Raw genomic sequence first — 23,979 nt, forward strand, 5'->3', positions numbered from 1 at the left:
CTGGAATTGTAGTTACAGCCAGTTGAGCCTCCATGTGAGTGTTTGGAACCCCTAGGGGACCTGGGTTAAGTCCTCTTAACTGCTAAGCCTGTTCTTGGCGCCCCTGCTCCCCCGCCCCCCGTTTGCTTTTCTTATATAGAATGTGGAGCCCTATAATTCTCAACTCATGTGAAGGCTATCCATTAAAATTGGTATGCGGACTTGTTCTTTTGAACCCCCCAGATGTGGACCTATCTGTTGTGGAATCTGATGTGGCCTGTGGCTTTGGCTCTGTTGAGATGCTTTCAAGCCTTTTAAAGAATGTCTGGGTCCCCCATGAAACTTTACCCCACCCAGGTTTACCAGGAAATTTGGGTAGGAATGGGGCTAATGACTCTCATTTTTTTATAAAATCAGTGCATTCAAGATGAATCAATCTTGTCAGCTAAACTTAATGCTCTTAGATGGGAACACGAAACATCTCTGTATACTTACCTAAATACCATTTACAATGATCTTAATAAAAGTATCTGAAAAGCAAAAAAACAAACACCCCCCAAATGTATCTGAAAAGCAAAAAACCCCTCCCCAAAATCTCAGATATAGTTTTTATTTAGCTGCTGACAGTAAACTAGGGGTTACTAAAAAATGTTCATGTTGGGTGTGTTTAGGATATATTTGAAAAATATATTGACTTGGGAATGTAGATAGGGCTTGGGGTTAAGAATGCCTACTGTTCTTTGTGAGAACTCAAATTCATTCCCTAATAACCATGTCAGGCAGCTCACAATCTCCTGACCCCACCCCCTCCCCAGCTCTAGAAGATCCTGCGCCTCTAGCCTCAAGGTAACCCAAACTTATGTGCACATACCTATATAAAGACACATGTAAGCATATGTAATTTTAAATAGTAAAAATAAGCCTTTTTGTTTTGTTTGTTGTTGCTGGTTTTTTGTTTTGTTTTGTTTTGTTTTCTGAGACAGGGTTTCTCTGTGTAGTCCTGGCTGTCCTGGAACTCACTCTGTAGACCAGGCTGGCCTCGAACTCAGAAATCCGCCTGCCTCTGCCTGCCAAGTGCTGGGATTAAAGGCGTGTGCCACCACTGCCCAGCCTAAAAATAAGTCTTATAAAGAATAAGTTGACATGATTTTCCCACCCCCGTGTTGATTTAGGAAGGCAATCAAACCCCTACAAAGAAAAATAATTTATGTCAAGTTATGGACCTTGAATAATAGGCAATTGCACATTCCAAGCAACCTAAAGTGGGAGTATTATATTCCTGAATTACAAGAGTCTAAATAGGTCATCTAAGTGAGTGAAATCACCTTTTGGTAAAACACCTCTTTAAAAAAACATATATTGATTGTGTGTATGTGTGTGAGTGAAAGAGAAGAGAAAGAGAGGGGGGAAGGAAGGTCAGAGAACAAATTATGGCAGTTGCTTCTCTCCTTCTGTTACGTGATGGCCTGGGGACTGAACTCTGGTCTTCAGGCTTGGTGGTGGTATTATCTCTGGAGCTACCCCCTGGCCCTAACAGCCTGCTCATCTAGAAGCACCCACTAATCACATGCAAGAGTTATCATGCAAGTCATTCTTTTTTTTTAGAACAAGAAAAGCAAAACAAAAATCTTGGTGTTTTAAAAATACAGGCTCAGATTTTTTTTTAAGGTGAAGGTAAAACATAACACTTCTATAAGGAACTCATTCTTTTTTTTTTTTTTTTTTTTTTTTTTTTTTTTTTATTATATGTAAGTACACTGTAGCTGTCTTCAGACGCACCAGAAGAGGGCATCAGATCTCATTACGGGTGGTTGTGAACCACCATGTGGTTGCTGGGATTTGAACTCATGACCTTCCAAAGAGCAGTCGGTGCTCTTCCCCTGCTGAGCCATCTCACCAGCCTGGAACTCATTCTTGATAACCCATTTATTCAGTAGCCTCAATGATAAAATAATTAGAGTTGAAAACTTAAATCGTTCATTACATGTTGCTCCCATGCCCTTCAGTGGCAGTCTGAAATCTGCTGCCCCTCCAAAAATCCCTCTTGTGGCTCAGTGGCTTTCATATTGAGAAGCTAACATTCTAAGCATTCAAAAGAATATCCTGATTATTCCAACAAAAGATCTGTCAGACACATTTCACTCTTATCTGAGGTGGTCAAGTCTGTACAAGTAACTCCCTGGTCTGACCATGACTATACCAGCTAACAGTCACCTCGGATTGCAAGGCCACCAAACCATTGCTCTCACTCATGGTCAGTTTTGTTCCACCCTGTTTCCAGAAAGAATATTAAACCTCAGCAACCAGGTACAAGTTTGGATATGTACACATTGATTCTTTCATAATTAAAAATACAAGGTAATAGTTTGCTGATCAATAAACAAAGTATTTATTCAGCACCCATGTGCCAAGCACAGTGCTAGGCACTGTGGTGGATACAAAAATTAAGACATAGTCCCTGCCCTTAAGGAGCTTACATTCTCATGAGGGAAACAAAACTAACATACATGTAGCAGCTAAGAACAGTATAAGACAATATATGATTTGGTATAAGAATTTTAGTACAGATTTGAAGCTTCATAAGGATTTAAAGAAGACAGTGAAATAGACCTCAGTTTTAAGATTTTAGTGTCAGGGTCTTGAAAGACTAAAGAAACTTAAATCGACGTCCCTGCTAGGGAGAAGTAGGAGCAAGGTTCAGAGAAAGACACATAATATGCATTTGATAAGGTCTAAGAAGTGGCTGCAGACTCCGGAGTAGAGTGGCTGAATGAGACAAGCAAGGTTCAAGAGCTTTAATGCAAACTCAAAACTGTAAGTAGCTTAGTCATCCTGAAGAGGACGGAAGGGCAGGATCTTAGCTAACACAGATAGAACTCACCTGTGAAAGGAAAATATAGCCACAAAATAAAAGTGGCCGAAGGCATGACAATTCTAGGAAGCATGTTATGCCAACATGCCAATAGCTCCAATGTTTCCTAATTCCCAGAGGACCCTAGAGACAGTGTTATGGTTCCATTTCAAGATCCAGGATGTGGACGCTTTGCCTCACACAAGTACAAAAGAAATATAAAAGACAAGAGGACACAGAATGACAGAAAAAGAATTGGAAGAAACAAGTAAAAATTCATAGTGAAAAAAACACACCAAAGTATATAAAATCTATCTCCTATGGAGATACAATTGGCATGTTCATTCATTTTTAAATGAACATATACTGTATTCCTGTAACAACAAAACAAAATGCCCTATGCTTCAGGTGTGCTTTTCGGTTATTTCTGGTACAATCAATCCAGGAAATGGCTTAAACTATATTCATGTAAGCTTAAGTGGTCACAGAATAATCCAATCTCACTTTTCTGTTGACTCCTATCACGAGGAGGAAGTGTGCTTTGGAAGAATCAGAATGAGAGGCTTGCTGGGGACTGAGGACTTTCCTTGTATCCCAGTGAGCACAGGGATCCTGTCAAACACAGGGCCAGGGACATGCCAAACTCCTAAGAGGCCAAGTGACTGAAACTGGCACTGTCAGGAGACAGTGTGGCACACAGCATGGCGCTCTACCACTAGGAATTCACATCCTAAGAAAATCAGAGACCGCTTTAGGCTATACATCCAAAATATATTTTCTGTTTTTCAGTTGTTAATATGTACAGGTATTCACTTTTTAAAATGAATAGCTGGTGAAGAGATTTTAGAATTAAAAATCGGTCACAATAACTCCATGAATTAGATAAATCTAAAATTAACTAAGGGAAAATAAATAAAGCGTTAAAGAAACCCATTTCTGGCTTAAAAGCAAGCAATAATAATAAAAAAAGTTACTGACAAAGCCTTCTTGAACAAAAACAATAATCAAACTTAAGAATCCCATAAGGATCATACAATCTAAGATTGTCATTAAACTTTAAAGATTTTTAAACAAGACAAAAGCAGTCCCATTGACCCAGGTCCCATAAAATTACAATGGTCTTCAGTTATTTACTAGTGCCATACTCATTCCATTCCTTATCATATTCCACTCAGTCATTAAAACACTTTCCACTTCAAATGAATCCGAAACGTTCCACCTACAATGTGTACTACAGCTTACTTAAGCCTATGTCAACCTCTGAGAGAAATCTCATCTGAAAAGCAACCTAGCCTAAATAGGATGATCCAGCCTGGGGAGGGAGTCCTGTACCTCTTTGATGCTTATGAAAATGGTCTTACATCATATTTCTGAGTTCTGATAAAGCAGCATGAACAGAAAACTGCTTAGTCAGACAAGATGTACCATCTTTGACAAGTAGTCACTGAACCATCAGTGTGGCTGCTTCCAAAGACCCTGATTTCTACCCGACCAGGAAAGTGAACCAGGCACCTGGCCCTGGAAAGGTTTTGAGCTTTTCTTGAAATGAATGACAAGAGGAACACATGCCTGACTGCTGCTCATTCTTATTCCTGTGCTTTGACAAAGGGTGGCCATTACTAATCTGGGTATTTCTTAGTAGAGAAACTCCAGCTCAAAGAGATGTCACGGTTGCTTTTTGTTTACAGCTGGCTCCTCTACAGTCAGATTCCTTGGCTACAAGAAATTACCCTCCCTTCTCCCTCCTTCTGTGGTCTAAACTTGAACCTTCATGGTCTCAGATAGAGAACTATCTGAACGGCAGAAACCAATCTTCCTTCTAGGAGGCTAGCACTCTGAGCTAGAATTAGTCAGATGTACACAACAGCTGTGCATTTCCAATCCTGAAATGAAATCCAGTTGAAAGCCGTGGAGACATGAGGGCAGGCACAGAAACTGCTGTGTTCAAACATACGCAGGAGAGCTAGAACACATTACCATGACTTAAAAGATCACACGAAAGCTTAAATACAGTGTGAGAGAGATGGAATTCAGTTTTATTTTGTCCTCTCTGTAACTTCCATTTACACCACGGCCTAGTCTATCAAAGAAGAGGAGGAGGAAAACCCTGCCTTATGCCATTGAGCTCAAGTACCCATGCACTTGCTCGAGGCAGCAGGTAGGGTATCTGTTCCTCCAGTTTTTTGGCTCCAAGAGATTATACTTTTAGTACCAGCATAGTGAGGAACCCCTGGCAAACTGCTGGAAATGTCTTCTGTGTTAGTCAGTGTACCATTCCGTAAAGTGCTTCTGGAATTAAAATCTGTCAAGCTGTCAAAACTGTCCACGCTTTTGCAAGAAGGGATAAAAGATCCCAATGGGCATTTCACTGAGTCTTTCTCAGATGGGTCTCATAATTGGCACAGCTGCTTTACCCTCCAAGGCGCTGGCCCTCACCCCAGGCGAAGCCTCCTGGCCGCTCTTCAGGTAGTGGGTTGTAATTGGGATCCTCATCTGGAGTATCAAAAATAGTCCTCCTAAAACACAGAGAGACCATTCAGTGCCAGAGCCACCTTAGATTGGAAGTACTATAAAGCAGTACCCCTAGGCTTCCACAAACAGCTAAGTACTGTCCCTGTTGCCAGCCAAGCAGGTGTCATACCTTAAAGGCTCTATACTTGTTTAACATTTACTTCCATATTTACCTCTTATACTAATTTTTACTATGAAAGCAATAAATGCTGATGGAGTACCTGGATAGTCAAATTCATGGGTACGTAAAAAGAATGGTGGTTGCTGGATGACAGAAATAGGGAGTTCCTTAATGGGCAGAATTTTGGGATAACAAGATGAAAACCTTCTAAAGACAGTGGCCATAGTAGCACAACCCAAATGCACATGCTACCACTGAACTATTTATTTAACCATGGCTAAGATGGTGAATTCCATATTGGAGTGTGTGGACTCAGTTACAAGGACATCCGTCACTCCAATTACAGAAGGAAAAGCAATAGCTGATGTTGACGCCTATTAATAAGGAAGTAATATAATCATTTTAAATATGAACCACAGATTATCATGCAGCCACTAAAATTCTGTAAGCCATTTATAATGGAAAAGCAATTTTTTCCCTTTTCTTCTTTTTCAAGACAGGGTTTCTCTGTGTAGCCCTGGCTGTCCTGGAACTGGATCTATAAATCAGGCTGGCCTCAAACTCAGAAATCTACTTGCCTCTGCCTCCCGAGTTCTGGAATTAAAGGTGTGTACCACCACACCTAGCTATGAAAAGTAATTATTGCACATTAAGAAATGACATTTTAAGAAAATATACAGATGGGCTGGAGAGATGGCTCAGCAATGAGGAGCACTTTCTATATTTGCAGAGAGCCTGGGTTTGGTTTTCAGCACCCACATCAGGGGATTACAGCCATCTGGACCTCTAGTTTCAGGGGATACACTGTCCACTGGCCTTTGTAGGCATATGCATCCATGCATACTGGGCACATAAAATGTAGGCATACAGCATCGCAAACACATTCATGAAATTAATCTTTGAAAAATTAAAATTATACAGCTATACAATTATCCAGTCCCAAGTGGTCAGCCCTAAACACATCTACAGACAAGCAACACTAGATGGACTAAATAGGTAAAGATTTTGTGTATGTCTGTATAATAATTAGAGAGGAGGTCATGACCTGGAGAGGGGATGGGGAGACACAGAAGGAGTTGAAGGGGAGAAAGGGAGAAGTAGAGATGATGCAAATACAGTAATCATGTAGGAAATTACCAAAAAAGTATCTAGAGAGTGAAAGACAGAAGACTGCTTATCAAAACCCCAACCCAGGGAAACTGCTATGTATAAGTAGAATTACAGAAGATTTACTTCTTGCCATTTATTTATTTATTTATTTTTGAAGTTGCTGTTATTGTTAATTAAAAAAAAAATTTCCCCTAAGATGGCCTCTTGGTATGGTATCTAGGTTGGCGTCAAACTTTGAACTCATCTGCCTCAGCCTTCAGAATAGATGGGGCAACAGGTATACACTAGCATACCTCACTAGCTCACTCTCTTTTTAAGATTTATTTTCCATTTTATTTTTTTAAGGTTTATTTATTTGTGTATTTTATACACACACACACACACACACACACACACACACACACACACACACACACACACACACACGGGTATTTTGTATGCATGTATATCTGCACAACAAAAGAGGGCATCAAGTCCATGGGACCATAGTTACAATAGACAGTTGTTAGCAGCCAGTGGGTGCTAGGAATTGAACCTGGGTCTTCTGGAGGAGCAGCTGGTCCTGTTACCACTGAATCAAGTTAACTCTTTTTCGCTTAACTATTCCACAACAGAGAGCTGATATCAAATCATTCTGCTGCCTCAGTAGAGCCTCTCTTTCATGTAATTGTTCCCAAGAACACAAAATTCTAGAGCAGAAAAGTATCTTATAAATCAAAACTGTAGCTCTAGAAACTGCAGTATAAAAATGAAGAGATGTGTTTCAAGTCACACTGCTTGTTGGTGGACCAGCCAATGTAGCTTCAGGTCCAAAGCCTTTTCCGTTCTTTTTCCGTGTCTCTCCACCACACGCTTCACTGGTCAGAACGCCATCAGTTTGTCCTCTGGACTGTGCTGCTCATCTGCTGTTCGTGTCTCTCTATTTGGACAACAGCCTTCACAAAACCTGCAGGCTCCTCTCTGGGACACAAGTCCTAGTGGTCATTCAGGACAGTGACTGCAAAGTCACCCCATGATGTCAAGAGCTCAGTAATCACAACCCTGGCCCAATCTGTTTCTGGCCAATCCCAAAACTCTCCATGGCAGACATGTTGCTCAACCTGCAAACACTTATTGATGTGAACCAGGCACTGAGGGGCCAAGATAAACTGCAATCATGATTTGTCTGCATGAAACATGAAACATGATGTTAAATACTCACAAAATAGATGGTGTTTTCAGAATTCTTATTCCACCAGGCTGATTGGGAAATATATCTTCCAAGAAAAAATATATGTGCCCAACTGCAATACCTATAACCAATCAGAAATAAAGGAAAAAAAGGAAGGTTAAAATTTCAAGTTTAAGTTAAAAAAAAAAATCAGTGAGTTAATATCTTTCAGATATAATTATTAAACAATCATGTTATAGCTATATATGAAGACTAAACAGAATAAACATGAAACATTATCAGGTAAAATAATAGAAAAAGTAGTGATAAGACACTTACCCAAAAGGTCCACTATAATTGAGTTCCCCAGCAACAGGGAAAACCCCATAAGTACCCAGGGCAGAAAGGGGGCCTGAAAGTTTAGAAGTCCAAAGAAGTTCATGCGGACATACGGGTTCCTTCGGCTCCACACGTAGACCAGCATTATTGTAAAGGCCTGGCCTAAAAAAACTAAGCTCACAAACAAACCAAATAGCTAGCAAATGGCATTAAGGAAAATATCAACATGAAAGCTTACTAGGGAAGGCTAAGCAAAAGAGTTAAAGGATGCCCTTTAGCTAAGATCTGAGTTAGAAAAGCTGAGTAGTGACATTTTTAAACTAAAATAAGAAAAGCTTGAAACCAATTACCCAAGGCATCTAGGTATAATTATCTGGATTATAACTACTACAAACTAAAATTCTGCTTTAAAAAAAAATTCACCTATTTTATGTATATGAGTGCTTTATTTTATTTTTATTTATTTATTTATATTTTTGGTTTTTCGAGACAGGGTTTCTCTGTATAGTCCTGGCTGTCCTGGAACTCACTCTGTAGACCAGGCTGGCCTCGGAACTCAGAAATCTGTCTGCCTCTGCCTCCCAAGTGCTGGGATTAAAGGCATGCACTACCACTGCCCGGCGAGTGTTTTATGTTTATGCACACCAGAAGAGGGCATCAGATCATAGATGGTTGTGAGTCACCATGTGGTTGCTGGGAATTGAACTCAGGACCTCTGGAAGAGCAGTCAGTGAGCTTAACCACTGAGCCATCTCTCCAGCCCTAAAATTCTGTTTTTGTGATGCTCTTGCCTTTTTGGGAAACATTAATTCCTTTGACAGTAAGTACAGTGAAGCTCATTTCCCACCGACACCTTCGCAGGTGCTGAAGCACACAGGCTGGAACAAAGCCTTCTTGGCACTTGGCCAAATCTGATACACAGAACAAATTCTCTTCCTCTTAAAAACATTTGTATCAGTCTTGACAGTGACTTAATACACTTCTTCTTACCAACTTAGTTTAAAAGCGAAGTCAACCGTGAAGTAACTGAGATGCTTCAAGATGACCCACCTGGTTTGAAACTTCTTGCCCAGAGGAGCCTCTTGTCCAGCCTCTGGGCTTGGAAGCTGTCAAGGGGGCTGGGAAATAAATGGTAGCTCCTGAGGCTACGATCTGGAGATCTATGTTTGTCTGTCTGTTGAAAATATCTAGTGACTCGTGGGAGACAGACAGATGTAAAGCTTGAGGAACGGAGGACGGTCTGCTCTTTAATATTTTCCTGTATGCTATTTGTTGAAGGATACAGTCATTAAAAATCCACCAAAAAGGAACATAAATACAAAGTCTGCTGTCCGACCTCGGAACGAGCCTTCTTCTAGCATTCGACAGTAACGATATCTTAAGTTTCAAGTTAAGAAAATATTAGGCATGCACATATGAAGAAAATAAAATGTAACAAACCACTGAAATATACTTGGGCTTTATACACTTTGTAAATAGTCAAGCTGCATTTCTCTAAGAATGTCTGAAGAGTAATCTGGTTTCTTTTTTTTCCCCATCAAGCATTTTAGGCAATGTCAAAACCAGCACCTTATTTTCCAAAGCCCGTCTCGCTGGGATGCTAACTCATATATTGCATGAACACAGTTCCAACCACCCTCACGTCGCTTCCAGTTCATAGTGCTGTCTTTCCCAGGCTCAACTACGTGCTAATTTGCACCATCCTTGGTTTGCTAATTTGGAAGAACTCCCTGCAAACGAGCCTTGTGTGATAACTAAGCATCTCTGTTTCCTAGTTAATAAAAACAGTAATGAAAAGCCTTTCATTAGAAACTTATCAGAATAAAATTCTTTGCAGGAAACACAAAAAACCATCTTTGGACATAAGTCCCACCATCCCTGAAGGTACAGCTGAGCAGGAGTACTAGGTACAGAGGAATGACTGACTCAGCAAACCCAGCTACCATTTGACTCTTCAACTACCATGGCTCTTCCTGCCTTTAACCGATCCTAAACATGTCAAGCCAGCAGATATCCTGACATTGTCATTTTTAGCCCTGCAGTCAAAATCCCCACTCCCAGAAACCCATTCCAAAACCTGGGAAAATTCTGCTGAGTTACCAGTCCTTCAGGCTGTTCTACTACTGTGCCAGCTGGTGCTGATGTTATTTTACACATATGCCTGCAATAAATCACAACTTAAGGACAACTAATCTTTTAACAGTTGGAACCTCCTATAGAAACAAGGAGTTACAAATAGCTTCAAAACATTATGATCTGATTACAAACTACAGGCCCAGAAGCCATAACTAAAATGTTATAAAAATGAACAAGAGCAATAGTTTGAACTTATAGTATATACTAAGTTTTATCTGTATAACATACCTATACTGTAGTTATACTATATAACTTAAAGTTTTGATGTTGACTCCATTTAATAAAGGATACAGAAAAATCATGTTAAACAAAAAATTGAATCCAACTGGACCAAAAAATAAGAAATTGGTGATTAGCCTCCAGATCTGCACGGGGAGTCCGGTGGGGGGAATCAAGAGAAAGACACGTTAAGTAAAATACATGACCAGGAAACACTTCTATACTAAGATAAAAACAACATCCTATGACTCTGAGGCTCCAAAGTCCTAGGCTGGGCACATTCAAACGGGGTACCCAATCTGATTCTGGATTTATTCTGTGCTGCACAAGTTTGCATGTGTGTGTACGTGCGCATGCACGCGAGAGATACTAATTTGACTGTGAAATTTATATGGATGACAGGACAAAAAACTCAAAATCATGATTATCTTCTATTAAAGAACACAAAAATCCACACTATGCCACTGAGTAAAAGCTAGGTTAGTGTGCAGGACAGAGTGCTTTTATATGTGTAGTCACCATAATCTAAATGAAGAGTTTATAGGTACTAAAAATTTCAGGGACTCGGTATGTAAAGCTGCCAGGAAGTGTTTTTGTATTAGCCACAATATACTGGTAGAAAAAATTCTAAGATAAACAGCCAGGTTCTGGTTTGAACTCAACTTCCTTACAAGACAGAATTATGCTCCAAGAGACAAGGAAAGATAACAGGGGCAGTCTCACCTACCCAACATACAATTACTCACAAAGTTTTACAAAATTTACTATCATATGTGAGATAAGCAAGCAAGCTGGTGTGAGCATCCTCACTTCACATACATGGAATTTAAAAACGTATGGCTTGCCCAAGGACTTGCTGATAGGTGGAGACTGTGATAGCAAATCTAGGACTCATAATTCCAAACTTAATGCAAGAATTTAACCTTGGCTAGGGATAGTTGCTCATGTCTATAATCCTAAAACTAAATAATCCTAAAACTAAAGTCCAGGCAGGAAGATCACAGGACAACTGTTAAGTTCAAGCGTTGCCCAGGCTGCATAAGAGACCCTGTCTTGGGTCCCCAGTGAAGGAATTAGAGAAAGGACCAATGGAGCTGAGGGGTTTGCAGCCCATTAAGACGAACAACAATATGAACTAACTAGTACCCTCAGAGCTCCCAGGGTCTCAACCACCAACCAAGGACTGCACATGGAGGGGTCTGATTGTTCAGGCAGCATGTGTATGGTAGAGGATTGCAAAATCGATCGTCAATAGGAGGAGAGGAACTCGGCCCTGTGAAGGTTCTGTGCCCCAGTGTAGGGGAATGCTAGGGCCAGAAAGTGGGAGAGGGTGGGGTGGCAGGCATGGGGAAGTGGGAGGCAACAGGGGTTTGTTTTTGTTGTTTTTGTTTGTTTGGAGGGGAAACTGGGAATGGAGAAACTTGCATGTAAATAAAGAAAATATCTAAAAAAAAAAAAAAAAGCAGTGGGCTGGGCGGTGGTAGCGCACGCCTTTAATCCCAGCACTTGGGAGGCAGAGGCAGGCGGATTTCTGAGTTCGAGGCCAGCCTGGTCTACAGAGTGAGTTCCAGGACAGCCAGGGCTACACAGAGAAAACCCTGTCTCCAAACACCTAAAAAAACCCAAACAAACAAAAAACAAACCAATAAACCAACAAACAAAACAAAAGCACAGTGATGCACACCCAGAGCCTGAGGCAGGAGGACACCAGGGGGGTCATGCCGACCACAGCTACAATATCTAGAAAAATAGACAAAAACAAAACAAAGAACCTAACCCTAGGCAGTTAAGCCAAACAAACTAGAAGAAAGCAATCATAGCAAAGGCCACAGCATCCTGACTTGGCAAAGTCAAGGTATCAGAGGACGGACTGCTTCATACACCCTTAAACCCTTGATCACTGGTAATTTACCCTTGATCACTAGTAATTTACTTGTGATAATTAATACTGACAGATCTAGCCACTCAGAGACAAGCTCAGGGCATGTCTGTGAGGGAGCTTCTACACTCAGTCACTCAGGGTGGAAAGGACAACACTGACAAGCACCATTCAATGGGCTGGTGCCCTAGGACAACTAAACAGGAGGCAGTGAGCTGAGCACCTCTATTCACAGCTCACAGGCTGCAGGAGGCAGTGAGCTGAGCACCTCTATTCACAGCTCACAGGCTGCAGTGGGACCAAATGCCTGAAGCTATGGATGCCACCATTTCCCAACCACAGTGGACTTTACCAACAAACTGTTAGCCAAAATAAACCCGGTCTTTCTTTAAATTGCTTTGTCAGGTAGTCTGTCACAGCAGTGTGAAAAGGAGCCAGCACTCTATTCACATGCAAACAATCCAGAGTTACTAGCATTCTCATGCTAGTGAGGACACTGCACATAAAAAAAAAAAAAAAAAAAAAAAAAAAAAAAAAAAAAAAAAAAAAAAAAACAAAAAACAAAAAAACAAATAAATGTGAGAGAGGCTCTAACAGGAAAGACGATGTATCTGAAGTCACACAAAACTTGAATCTTGAGAGGCAAGCTAGAGTTCAATGGATCTGGGACAGGGAAAAATGACAAGAAAGCAGAATTATAGCCACTGAGATCTTGCCTCCACTTCACCTAGCGCGTGAATGACCATCCTGGCATGAAAACACACTTACTTTACTTTAGCATTTTAATTACTGGAAAAAGACTTCTTCAAACTATAACCTAGAAAGTCAATATTCTGTTTTAGATAATGGTATAAGACTTTTGTTAGTATAATCTGACTTCTAGAAGACAGATCAATGTTAAAGTTTTACCAGAACTGAGTTTATGAGCTGGCCAGAGAGGATTAACAACAGTGATTGGTGTGTCTGGGTGGTAAAAGGACAAAATAAGGCTAGCTAGCCAGTGAGACTCCCTGGGTAGCTAGCTCATCAGTCTATTCTCAAATCACATTACTATTACTGTTGTTATTGGTTGTTACTACTGTTGTTGGTGTGTTGAGACAATTCTTTGATGTGTAGTTCAAGGTGGCTTCAGGTTCCTGACTGCTGGGATTATGGCCACATTAGTTCTTAACTAGTTGTAGTCAAATATAAAATCTCAACACATCAAAAACACACTAAAAATTATTTTCTTAAGACAGTGTCTCTCTCTATAGCCCAAGCTTATCCAGCACTTGCCATCTTCCTGCTTACTCTGCCTGCACCTGGCTCCACCCCCGGCAATTCTAATTTGTTATATGACAAGGAGTTCACAAATAACTAGCAGCTCTTAAACAGTTCTGGAGTCCAACCAGGCTGTGGAATTCACTCTTTACATCTCAACAAGACTTGAAATCAGAGCTTCCCGTACTGGATTATTTTTTGAGACTGTATTTGACAGGATGTACTACTTACTAAATGATATGGAAAAAAAAGATAGTGAAAACATTAATCATAGTTGCTATAGACCACTTACTTGAAAGTGTTTAAAAATTAATTCAGGATTGAAGTATAACTGAAAAGGTGTGATCAATTCCAACTGCTGAAATGGAAAAAGAGCTTCTTGAAGCAGATCAACCGCAAAACAGAACTCCATCATGAACAACAAAGGATTAGTAAATCTAATAATTTCTGTCCCTTGGAATAAATTTCTGTCTTGTTTGTGATTGCTGGTAAAGAGATTCTTTAGAATTTGCACAACCGTTTTGTATCAACACACAATGTCAGTATTATGTTGCAATATTTGAGGATGCTATAAGACAGGCAGGTGGGAATATTAAGACAAGCCAACAGCATCTTTTACAAATCTGTGCGTCACGTGGTCACTACCTCAAACAGCTGGGTGAGGTAACTCCGAATAAGGGATTTAAGACCCTGCTCCCATTAGGACTAGGTACGGGCGGCCAGACACTTATATCCAAAGGCCGTCTTTTGAAAGATGTTTCCAGATAACTCGAGATCTTTCTACTCAATATAATAGCCTCTTGAACCTAGCGGACCTTACTCCCACTAGTCACCTGGACATAGCTAGACCTCTCAAACACATTTTTAGGTGGGCGGCTCCCGCACTTCTGATTCACTATAGGTCTGGATATCTGTCTGAAACTGACCTGTCCCTTCATGAAGGAGCACACCCTTCTCAGGTCACTGGCTTGGCACCCTTGGGAATATTCCAAACCCTAGAGTAGGCTCCGGATGTCTCCACCCACCCCTGGGACCAGACCCACTGGGCTTCTCCGCGGCCCAAACCCGTTTTCTGAAGACGCAGTCATAGCTAGCCTGGAAAAAGAGGATGTGGCGCCACAGCTGCTCACCACGGCCGCGGTGGTGAGGACGCAGGCGGTAGTATAGGCGCGGCTGACCGGCGGGATCTGCAGGTACTCCAGCCGGAGGCTCTGGTACGCCATCTTTCCCACCGCGCCTGCCCCCCTTCCCCTTCCGCCAGTATGCCAGGCGGCGGGGCGGACTCAAATCTGGCCTTCAGCCTACCCACTATTGTCCAATCAGCGCTGCGTACTCGGACAGTCACCAATCGCTGGCGCCTTGGGGCCGCTCACCCACCAATCAAGAGTTGCGCCTCTGCGTCGGCCCATCCTTACTTCTCCGCCTACCAACGCAGGGAGAAAGTACCAGTTCCTTCCGCCAATCCCTGCCGGCCACAGCTAGCTTTCCCTCCTTGTCTCCGTCCTTTAACCAATCGCAGTGCCTCCTTTTGGACCCACGGCTAGCCAATCAGGAGTGCGATCCATCCCGCGTTTGCGTTCGTTCGCAGAGGCAGGTCTCAGTCGATTCCGAGGAGCCGGCGTCGCCGCTTTCTCCCAGCTGCTCAGGGTAGTTTGAAGGAAGTGGCGGGAAGCTGGTGTGTGGCGGAATCCATCACTCCCGGGATCGCTTCGGTAAGGGCTGGTGTGCTCTCTGAGGCGGAGCGGGAAGGGCGGGACCGGTGGAGTGGCGTCGGGGCGGCGGCGCGTTCGGTAGGGAATCCTCAGGTCTGGCCTGGCTGGGCACTGAGAATTCCCGGCATGCATCGCGGCCGCGGGATCGGACGGGAGCTGGAGGAAGCGTTTTTCCGTTCTGCCATTCCTGGGCCTTGTCTGTGGTGGTCCTAGGCTCTGAGGTCCATTACATTTGTCGAGACGGTGTGGGAACCTCCCATGTTTGTCTTCAGCCGCAGAAACTCTAACCTAGCAGAGAAGAGACGGTAGATGAATTAATAGCACCGAAGGGAGAGCGGAGGCGGTTCTTCAGAGATGTGTATTCGAACTGGCTCTTGAATCTGCGCCTGATGCGTGCCTACTTGAAGGAAAGAAAATAGGATTAGGTTGGTAAACTGGCTGGTTTTTTGTGCCAACTTGACACAGGCTGGAGTTATCACAGAGAGGGGAGCTTCAGTTGGGGAAGTGCCTCCGTGAGAATCAGTTGTAGAGCATTTTCTCAATTAGTGATCAAGGGGGTAGGGCCCCTTGTGGGTGGTGCCATCCCTGGGCTGGAAGTCTTGGATTCTATAAGAGAGCAGGCTGAGCAAGCCAGTAGGGAACATCCCTCCATGGCCTCTGCATCAGCTCCTGCTTCCTGACCTGCTTGAGTTCCAGTCCTGACTTCCTTTGGTGATAAACAGCAATGCGGAAGTAAGCTGAATAAACTCTTTCCTCCCCAACTTGTTTCTTGGTCATGATGTTTGTGCAGGGATAGAAACCCTGACTAAGACAGTTGGGTTGGAGCAAAGACTATCCTGATCGTGGCAGATGTATTCAGTAAATTATAAAGGAGCATTAAAAATCGTGGACAAAAAAGTGACTGTCAAGACTGGTAGGAACCAAGGAAAAAGTGGGAGAATGGCATTTAGAAGTAAGACTAAGGCTGAACGTAGTTGAACCAGCCTGTGTCTCCTAGCCACTGTGAAGGCTGAAGCCAGAGAATTTGTTGCATCTTCAAGGTCTAGGCCAGTGTGGACAACATAGAGGAGAGTGGGAGCAAATACAAGGGGAGTGGTCTTAGCAACTTGTTGATAAAACTACATCTTGATAGCTACTGTCTCATCATAACATTGGCTGTGTCCAACAGAGAAAAGGCAAAATTGGAACTTTTCTGAGAACTGGAAGTTTGGATGTAGGAATTTGGTGCATCAATCCAGGAATGTTGAGAACTTTGAGGCAAAGATAGAATGCAAACTTAAGATAATTATAGGGTGCAAGTTGTCTGTAGATTGACCCATCATCTGGGTAATTTGTAATGGATGACCATCCTATTTGGATAATGAAAATATCTTTTAGGAAAGTCATCTTCATATAAATAGCATATGTGAAGGTGAAGATAGTTTCAGTGTCCGAACAGTATGTGAAGCCAGATGGTCTTAGTTTTTAAAATACGGTGTGGGGCTGGGAATCTAGTGCTAGAGTGCTTACCTGGTATGTAAAAGGCCTTGGACATACTCCTTACCTTGACTACCAAATTCACAAAAATTAGAATATTGACAGATACAAGAAGTTCTGGTCTACTCTAACTGAGTGTAAAACAGCTTAGATGTTCTAAGAATGTTTGGCAATGTTTAGTAGTATTATATATGCAAATATGTAAGTCCCCCAGAAGATAGCATAGAAAGATCTCCATCGTCAGCTGGCACCATCTGTTATGACTGGAAGATCGATTAATACCTCCAAGGCTCCTGGCAATTAAAGTGAAAATTAAGAACTGTTCTGAGACCCTGTTTTGAAATACAAAGGATATTTGTCTTCCTGTATTCGTTCTACATATGCAAAATTTCCTAACTAATCAGTCATGAGCCAAAAAAATATCCTGTAAACTCAAAGACTTCTAACGTTGATTAAACAAGAACAGATGCTGCTAAGGTTGCATTCTTTGGTGGGATAACTACCCACATCTTGCTACTCAGATGACTTTGTCATTGTGTTAGAGCAGTAAGGAATGACTTCATCTCATACCAAGTTAAAGATACAGACACAAAGTACACATGCTCCACTTAAAAAAAAATTGTGGTCTTGAGTAGCTGAATATTGTGCCTTGATATGGACTGTCACTAATGTTATCATTGTGGCTTGCCAGAGAAGCATATCCTTAGCTGCACCTGCAGAATCTTACATTGGAGTATCAAGGACCAAACCCGAAAGAACCTCATTAATCATATTTCAGTGTCATAGTCTGACTTTTATCTGGTTCCTCACTATCTTTTTATTTTTATTTTTTAACGTGTATATTCCTTTCTCTCCTTTTTTCTTTGCCTGCATGTAAATATATTTACCATGTATGTGCCTGGTTTCCTTGGTGGCCAGAAGACATTGGATTCCCAGGGACTGGAGGTACAGACAGTTTGCGAGCCACCATGTGGATGCTGGGAACTGAACCTGGGTCTTATACAATAACAGCTGGAGCTCTTAACCACTGAGTCATTTCTCCATCCCCACTATTATTTGTTTGTTGTTTAATAATTTTATTTTTATATTTTGAAATGCATGTATATGAGTGTTTTGTTTACATGTATGTATATGCACTACGTGTGTGCCTGGTCTCTTAAAGAGGTTAGAACAGAACATTAGATCCCCTAACTGGAGTTAAGGATGGTTATGAGCCACCATGTAGATGTTGGGAACTGAACCTGGGTCTTCTGCAAGAACAAGTGTTATTAACCTTTGAGCCACCTCTCTATCCCAGTTTCTCATTATCTTAAGACATTTTAAAAATTAATTAATTTTTTTTTTTTTTTGGTGGTTTGAATGTTTGCCCACATGTATGTGTGCCACACTGTGTGCAGTGCGTGAGGTGATCAAAAGAGGGTGTCAGATCCCCTGAAACTGGAATGACGGGTAGTAGCTGTGGTAGGAGGAGTACACAGAAGTGGGTCCATGAAACAGAAGAGTAGGGTCAGAGAAGACAGATGGTCCTGAAAGAGAGAAGGTTGAGTGGGGGCCAGAGAAGAGAGGGATTGAGCAGAGTGAGAACAGGAGACAGTTGGAAATGAACTGGGTTAGCAGATGGAGAAGTGAAGATCGTGACAGATGAGCCAGGGAAGCTGAGCTGAGACAGAAAAGGTACTATCAGGAGACAGATTTAAAAAGAACCCATGAAGAACCCACAAACAAAATAGCTAAAAAAGGAAAAAAAAAAAAAAAAAGAATAAAAGCCACAATTGTGAGGTTTTATGTGGATTCTGGAAACCAAATCTGGGCCCTCTGCAAGAGCAGCAGATGGACTTAACTGCTGAGCCATCCCTTCAGCCTGGATGTTCATCATCTTGATGTGTGCTCACAAGTCCAACCAGGTTTCTTGATTATTTGGTTGGTGGGAAAGGATTGTCTTATTTTACACTGTATTGGTGCTTCTAACACTGTAGTCACAGACATAGCACAGGTCTAAGGAGAATGAGTTTACTGCCCATGCACAGTTGACTTTGTGTCACCCTTTCTCTTCTCCTTTTTGGAACAGCAGCTTCCTACTAAATTGGCCAAAGGTTTGATAGGGCATGGATGTGGCCCATGGGCTGAGAGGGAGGATATATGAATAGCCAAAACCCTTAAAAGAAGCATTTTTAAAATAACATTTCTGATAGTAAGATGCTTGAACTAGGGTCTGGGATATATGTAGCTGATGGATAGAATTTTACCTAACGTGTATCTCAGCATTTAAAAAAAATAGTGCCAGAATCCACTGAAGTGTTTGTCACAAAGAGCATGGGCATTTTTTCTGGGATATGTGTACATGTTAGAACTGCTCTACTACTGTGGTCAGAGTCAGTCAAGTAAATGAGCGCAATAATATGAAATGATGAGGACGTTAAAATGTAACGTGTGTATATGGAATAGAGAGGTGGCTCTATAGTTAAGGGCTCTTGCTGCCTTTGCAGAGGACCTGAGTGCGATTCCTAGCACTCACATCTGTCTGTAACTCCAGCTCCAGCAGACCTAACACCTTCTGTTTTTTGTGAACATCTTCGTATATGTGTACATACACAGATAGATGCATGCACGTACACATAAAAAGTGAGTTCTAGGTCAGCCAGATCTACTTGTCTAAAAACAGCAACACAAATTTTAAAAGTAGAGTTCTAGTATCCTGCACCTTGGGATAAAAAGGTTAAGATAGAAAAATGGAAAATTTGAGGCTAGCCTATGCAACATAGTGATGCTCTGTGCCAACAAAACAAAACCTTAGTAGGAACATAATCTATGAGAAGTGTTCAGGAAGTAAAACTCTTTCCAGTCCAGAGATAATCTATGAATAACACTATAAAAACAAACTCTTATTTCTATAACTATATGGTTATTACCTCTGTTTTAAAGTTAGTGCATATATAAATTTTCAATTGTATCCTGACTTCTCATAAGTTGTTCCTGCCACTGGCTATTTTTTTTCCCAGTTAATTCTTTAAAAAATTTATCTGGGGGGCTGGAGAGATGGCTCAGTGGTTAAGAGCACTGACTGCTCTTCCAAAGGTCCTGAGTTAAAATCCTAGCAACCACATGGTGGCTCACAACCATCTGTAACGAGAGATCTGACTTCCTCTCTGGGAAGTCTGAAGACAGCTACATTGTATACATATAATAAATAAATAAAATCTTTTAAAAAAAAAATTATCTGGTAGTTGAAGTAGCAGCTTGTAGATTACATTAAGTGCCCTTACCTGAGAATGCCAAGGTTAAGCTCCCATGACCATAAGGAAATGGGTGACATGGTTGTAGATGCTTACACTGGAAAGGAATACCACTCAGGTCCTTGAAACAAGTGAAAGTATAGGCTCAGTCATTTCATCGGATCTTTATCAGAAGACAAGGGAATTGAGGACATTTATAATGAGGTAATTAAAATGGTAGATCATGGGGCCTAAAAGGAATGGGGGAGGAAGTTAAGTGGAAGGACTGGGAGCAAGAAAGCAATGGTTGGGGGCAGGGATAGAGGAAGATTGTGGGAGATGCAATATGAATGACAATTAGACTAGCATGAGGACTGTTGAAGATGTAGCTAAGTCAATAGAGTGCTTATCTGGGCCCTGGGTTCTAAACTAGCACCACATAAAAAGTTAGGCTTGTTATACTCCTAGGATCCCAGCATTCTGGTGGTAGAGGCAGAAGGACCAAAAGTTCAAGACCATCCTCAGCTACATCCCAAGTTTGAGGCCAGCTTCAGCTACATGAGACCCTGTCACAAATGAAAGAGTTTGAAGTCAAGCAAGAAATTGTCTTGAGAGGTCGGTATATGGGGGCGGGTTGGGATAGGGTGGAGAGGGAAGAGCTACATGTAGATCATTAAAGCTCAGAAGACCAGGTCTCTAGGGCATTGAGGCTGCCTATTTAAACTTACAAAGTTGCCCAAGATAACAGAGTTGAGGTTGGGTTTGTGCCTAAGTTTTCAGTAAAAATAATTGAAGGAATAATAAAGAGGATATCGCTTTCCTATATTTGACTCAGATAGGCAAGGTCTTTCTGGATGGTTAAGCCTGGAAGGAGCACTCCTTAGTTTTAATTGCTTTCTTTGTTTATTTGATTATCATGATGAGGTTTGTTATTTTCTGCTGGTGATAATGTCCAAATAAACATTTTTTTTTCTTATACTTGCAGGTTTTCACAGCTGAGAGTACAAAGTCAAGCAGGATGTCTGTGGATCCGATGGCCTATGAGGCCCAGTTCTTTGGCTTCACACCACAGACTTGCCTGCTGAGGATCTACTTAGCATTTCAAGACCACCTGTTTGAAGTGATGCAGGCTGTTGAACAGGTTATCCTAAAGAAACTGGAGGGCATTCCAGACTGTGAGATCAGCCCTGTCCAGACTCGTAAATGCACAGAGAAGTTTCTTTGCTTCATGAAAGGACGCTTCGATAACCTTTTTGGCAAAATGGAGCAGCTGATTTTGCAGTTGATTTTGTGTATTCCCCCAAACATCCTACTTCCTGAAGATAAGTGTCAAGAGAAGAATCCTTTCAGTGAAGAAAAATTCCAGCTTCTCAAACAGGAAATTAAAGAGTTACAGGAGAAATACAAGGTTGAATTATACACTGAGCAGGCCCTTCTTGCAGAATTACAGGAACAAGAAACTGTTAAAGCCAAACTCAGAGAGACCTTGACTTTCTTTGATGAGCTTGAAAACATTGGCAGATGTCAAGGAATGAGTAACTTTAGGGAGAGTTTGGTGTCCCTGGTCCAGAACTGCAGAAAACTCCAGAACATTAGAGACAATGTAGAAAAAGAAAGCAAAAGACTGAAATCATAGTAATTGTCAGTAGTGAAAAGAGAGCATGTAAATGGGTAGCTCTTCTTTGTTTATTCTTATGGCTGAGGTCTGTTGGGGCCATTTTCCCCTCCTTTCCTAGGTTACTCAAAGCAAATCAGCAGATCTTGTAAATTGCAGGCTGCAGTTCAGACCTCTAAAGCAGAGCTTGTTGTTCATTTGCTTTTCTCCCTCTGAAACTTGGGTTGACTGCCCTCGCATCTGGTAATGTCTCCAGTTCTTTTGGGATTGTACTCATTTTCCTGTTAGGTATGTTTAGTATGATTTCAGGAGGGAATAGAATCCTCATGGAACTGGATGTTTCTGTTCATTTTTTGCTGTATAAACCAGGTCTGTGTATTCACTGAGTATAATCAGGTACATCAAGGACTAATAGAGCTAGGCTGAGGACGTAGCTCAGTGGTAGAATGTGTTCAGGGAGTGGATGTCTCAGGATTTAACACAACACACTGGAGAGAAGCAGAAAGAGGAGTGGGAAGAAGGAAAAGGAAATTAAAGGGCAGCAGGACACAGCAGAGGGTCAGGGATATGGGATGACATATAGTGCAGTATTAAAGGGGCATGTCCAATTGATAATGTAAGATTCAAGTCAAGCTTAGAAGGTGTTAGCCTTGCACCTATGAGAGCATTCTAGGCAAAGAAAATAGCAGAAAACCCATAAGGTAGAACATATTAAGGAATTCACACAGCTGGAACAGATATGGCCAGTTTAGGAAACAGGATGCACCTGTCATGTTCCATTCTGTTTTTTGTAAGAAGCATGGCTGATGAGATGGGTCGGCAAGTAAAAGAACTTGTACAACCGTGGTAACCTGAGTAGGATCCCCAGAACCTACCTAAAGATGGAAAGACTTAACTCCACAAAATTCTCTGACTTCTCAAGTACACTGTGGCATGTGCACTTCCATCCCCCACATTGCATGTGCACACACACAGTCTCTCTCAAGAGACAAGCAAAACCCCTGTGCATGTTAAAAACTGACTCCTAGCCGGGTTTCATGCCACTGATCCCAGTACTCAGGAGGCAGAGGCGGGTGGACCTCTTGTGAGTTTTAGTCTGGCTTACATAAAGTTCAGGGCAGCCAGGACTATAGAGACCCTAAAAAATAAAACCCAAATGTGATTGGTGACACTTGTTATTATTGGTAAAGCAGACTTTAGTTAGGACCCTTAAGTTAGATATTGGGACCATTGCAGCAGGATTTTACATTGAGAGAGAGATTAGATTGTGAATATAAGAAGTAAAAAGAAATTGGGAATGTGCAGTTAGAGGACAGAATGGGACTTTTGGGGACAAAGCAGGTACATTGGATGGAAAATTACTAAAAGGGTCAGTGTAAGGGGTTTGAATGTATTACACAAAATTCATATGTTAAAACTCTGACTTCCTAGTGGTACACTGCTGCAGTTTATACTTTTGAGTAATGCCATTACTGTAGGAACAGGAGTGTTCTTTAGGGAGTAGGTTTCCAATAAAGGATGAATTCAGGTCCTCTGGCATGATCTTACCCTGTAACACCTCTACTATGGGAAGAGACAGCAGGAAGGCATTTACCTTAACTTTGGACTCTACCTATAATAAATAACCTCTATACCTGTAATAAATAAGTTCTTCAGTATTTACGTATTACCTTATTAATAAATGGGAAGAAGTTTAATTCAGTACTGGCTTTTGTGGGAAGATGCTTAAAGGATGAAGCCATAGCCAAAGATCCTTCTACTTTGGTCATGAGCCCCTTGTGATCTCAGTCCTTTTGACTGGCTGAAGACTGTGTGAGAGGATTTAACACCCGACTCCTTTATTAGTCAGTCATCTGTGGGGCAAGTGGAACTGTGTCACCACAAAAACTGGTAAGGTCAAGCAGGTTAAGTAATCCCAGCTGTAATTGAGATCGGTAAGTGTTTGAATCTGCTCCCAACCAAATTACTGTCCTGGAATACGTGGCCAGGACACCCACTTAAGAGGACGGTGACACTGGTTGTGTAGCATAGAAATATGGCGTTCTCCATGCTAATGAGGTCATCTAAATGGGCCCTGGCGGGTTTAGCCAATAAACTTCCCTTCCCAAGCGGTCTTTTCTACAAAAGGTATTTAATCTCTGGTCTTGTCTCTGATACAGAGATACAGGACCAGATACAGGTCTGTCTCAGTTACAGGTCACCCAGCATTTGGGAGACAGAGGCAGAAGGGTCTCAGAGTTCAAGGACAGCATGGTCACAGAGGAATGAGCAGCTGTATGGGAAGAGAAGTAATTGAGTGTTGGGTATGGGCGGGCTTGATGTATGGTAGGTGGTAGGTGAATGCTAAAGGCTGGAGTACAACAGTGGGGAGACAATATTTGTGGTTGGGTTGGTTTGGTTTGGGGTTGG

The 23,979-nt window shown here is 41.7% G+C and overlaps 2 protein-coding genes across 8 annotated transcripts; one reads left to right on the top strand and one right to left on the bottom strand.

Moving 5' to 3' along the window:
- Positions 1-2,352: 2,352 nt before the first annotated feature.
- Derl2 (derlin 2) lies at positions 2,353-15,379 on the bottom strand. Of its 3 annotated transcripts, none has more exons than XM_031351211.1 (7): positions 14,933-15,379; positions 13,848-13,913; positions 10,489-10,562; positions 9,345-9,438; positions 8,062-8,257; positions 7,774-7,864; positions 2,353-5,346 (listed from the first exon to the last, which is right to left on the bottom strand). In XM_031351211.1, exons 3-7 carry the CDS (start codon positions 10,497-10,499, stop codon positions 5,241-5,243), a joined length of 498 nt encoding a protein of 165 aa, XP_031207071.1. In that variant the 5' UTR covers positions 10,500-10,562; positions 13,848-13,913; positions 14,933-15,379; the 3' UTR covers positions 2,353-5,240. The 3 variants fall into 3 exon arrangements, with proteins under 3 accessions (XP_031207071.1, XP_031207070.1, XP_031207073.1); XM_031351210.1 differs by lacking the exon at positions 14,933-15,379 and adding an exon at positions 14,686-14,900; XM_031351213.1 differs by lacking the exons at positions 2,353-5,346; positions 8,062-8,257; positions 9,345-9,438; positions 10,489-10,562; positions 14,933-15,379 and adding an exon at positions 14,686-14,922 and having other exon boundaries at positions 7,799-7,864.
- Mis12 (MIS12 kinetochore complex component) lies at positions 15,130-23,271 on the top strand. Of its 5 annotated transcripts, XM_031351216.1 has the most exons (4): positions 15,137-15,267; positions 15,540-15,692; positions 20,424-20,570; positions 20,941-23,271. In XM_031351216.1, the coding sequence occupies exon 4, from the start codon at positions 20,974-20,976 to the stop codon at positions 21,589-21,591; it is 618 nt and encodes a 205-aa protein (XP_031207076.1). In that variant the 5' UTR covers positions 15,137-15,267; positions 15,540-15,692; positions 20,424-20,570; positions 20,941-20,973; the 3' UTR covers positions 21,592-23,271. The 5 variants fall into 5 exon arrangements, with proteins under 5 accessions (XP_031207078.1, XP_031207076.1, XP_031207077.1 ...); XM_031351217.1 differs by lacking the exon at positions 15,540-15,692 and having other exon boundaries at positions 20,407-20,570; XM_031351215.1 differs by lacking the exon at positions 15,540-15,692 and having other exon boundaries at positions 15,143-15,267.
- Positions 23,272-23,979: the final 708 nt, after the last annotated feature.

The sequence above is a fragment of the Mastomys coucha genome, unplaced genomic scaffold (genome assembly GCF_008632895.1).
Source record: "Mastomys coucha isolate ucsf_1 unplaced genomic scaffold, UCSF_Mcou_1 pScaffold5, whole genome shotgun sequence".
In the NCBI taxonomy this organism is placed as follows: Eukaryota; Metazoa; Chordata; class Mammalia; order Rodentia; family Muridae; genus Mastomys; species Mastomys coucha.

Coding starts and splice junctions, on each gene's coding strand:
- Derl2 (XM_031351210.1), bottom strand. CDS start 14,778: ATGGCGTACCAGAGCCTCCGGCTGGAGTACCTGCAGATCCCGCCGGTC. Junction 8,258..9,344: donor TTGGTGGATTTTTAATGACT/GTATCCTTCAAC, acceptor GCCATTTGCTAG/CTATTTGGTTTGTTTGTGAG. Junction 7,865..8,061: donor AATTATAGTGGACCTTTTGG/GTAAGTGTCTTA, acceptor GATTGGTTATAG/GTATTGCAGTTGGGCACATA.
- Mis12 (XM_031351218.1), top strand. CDS start 20,974: ATGTCTGTGGATCCGATGGCCTATGAGGCCCAGTTCTTTGGCTTCACA.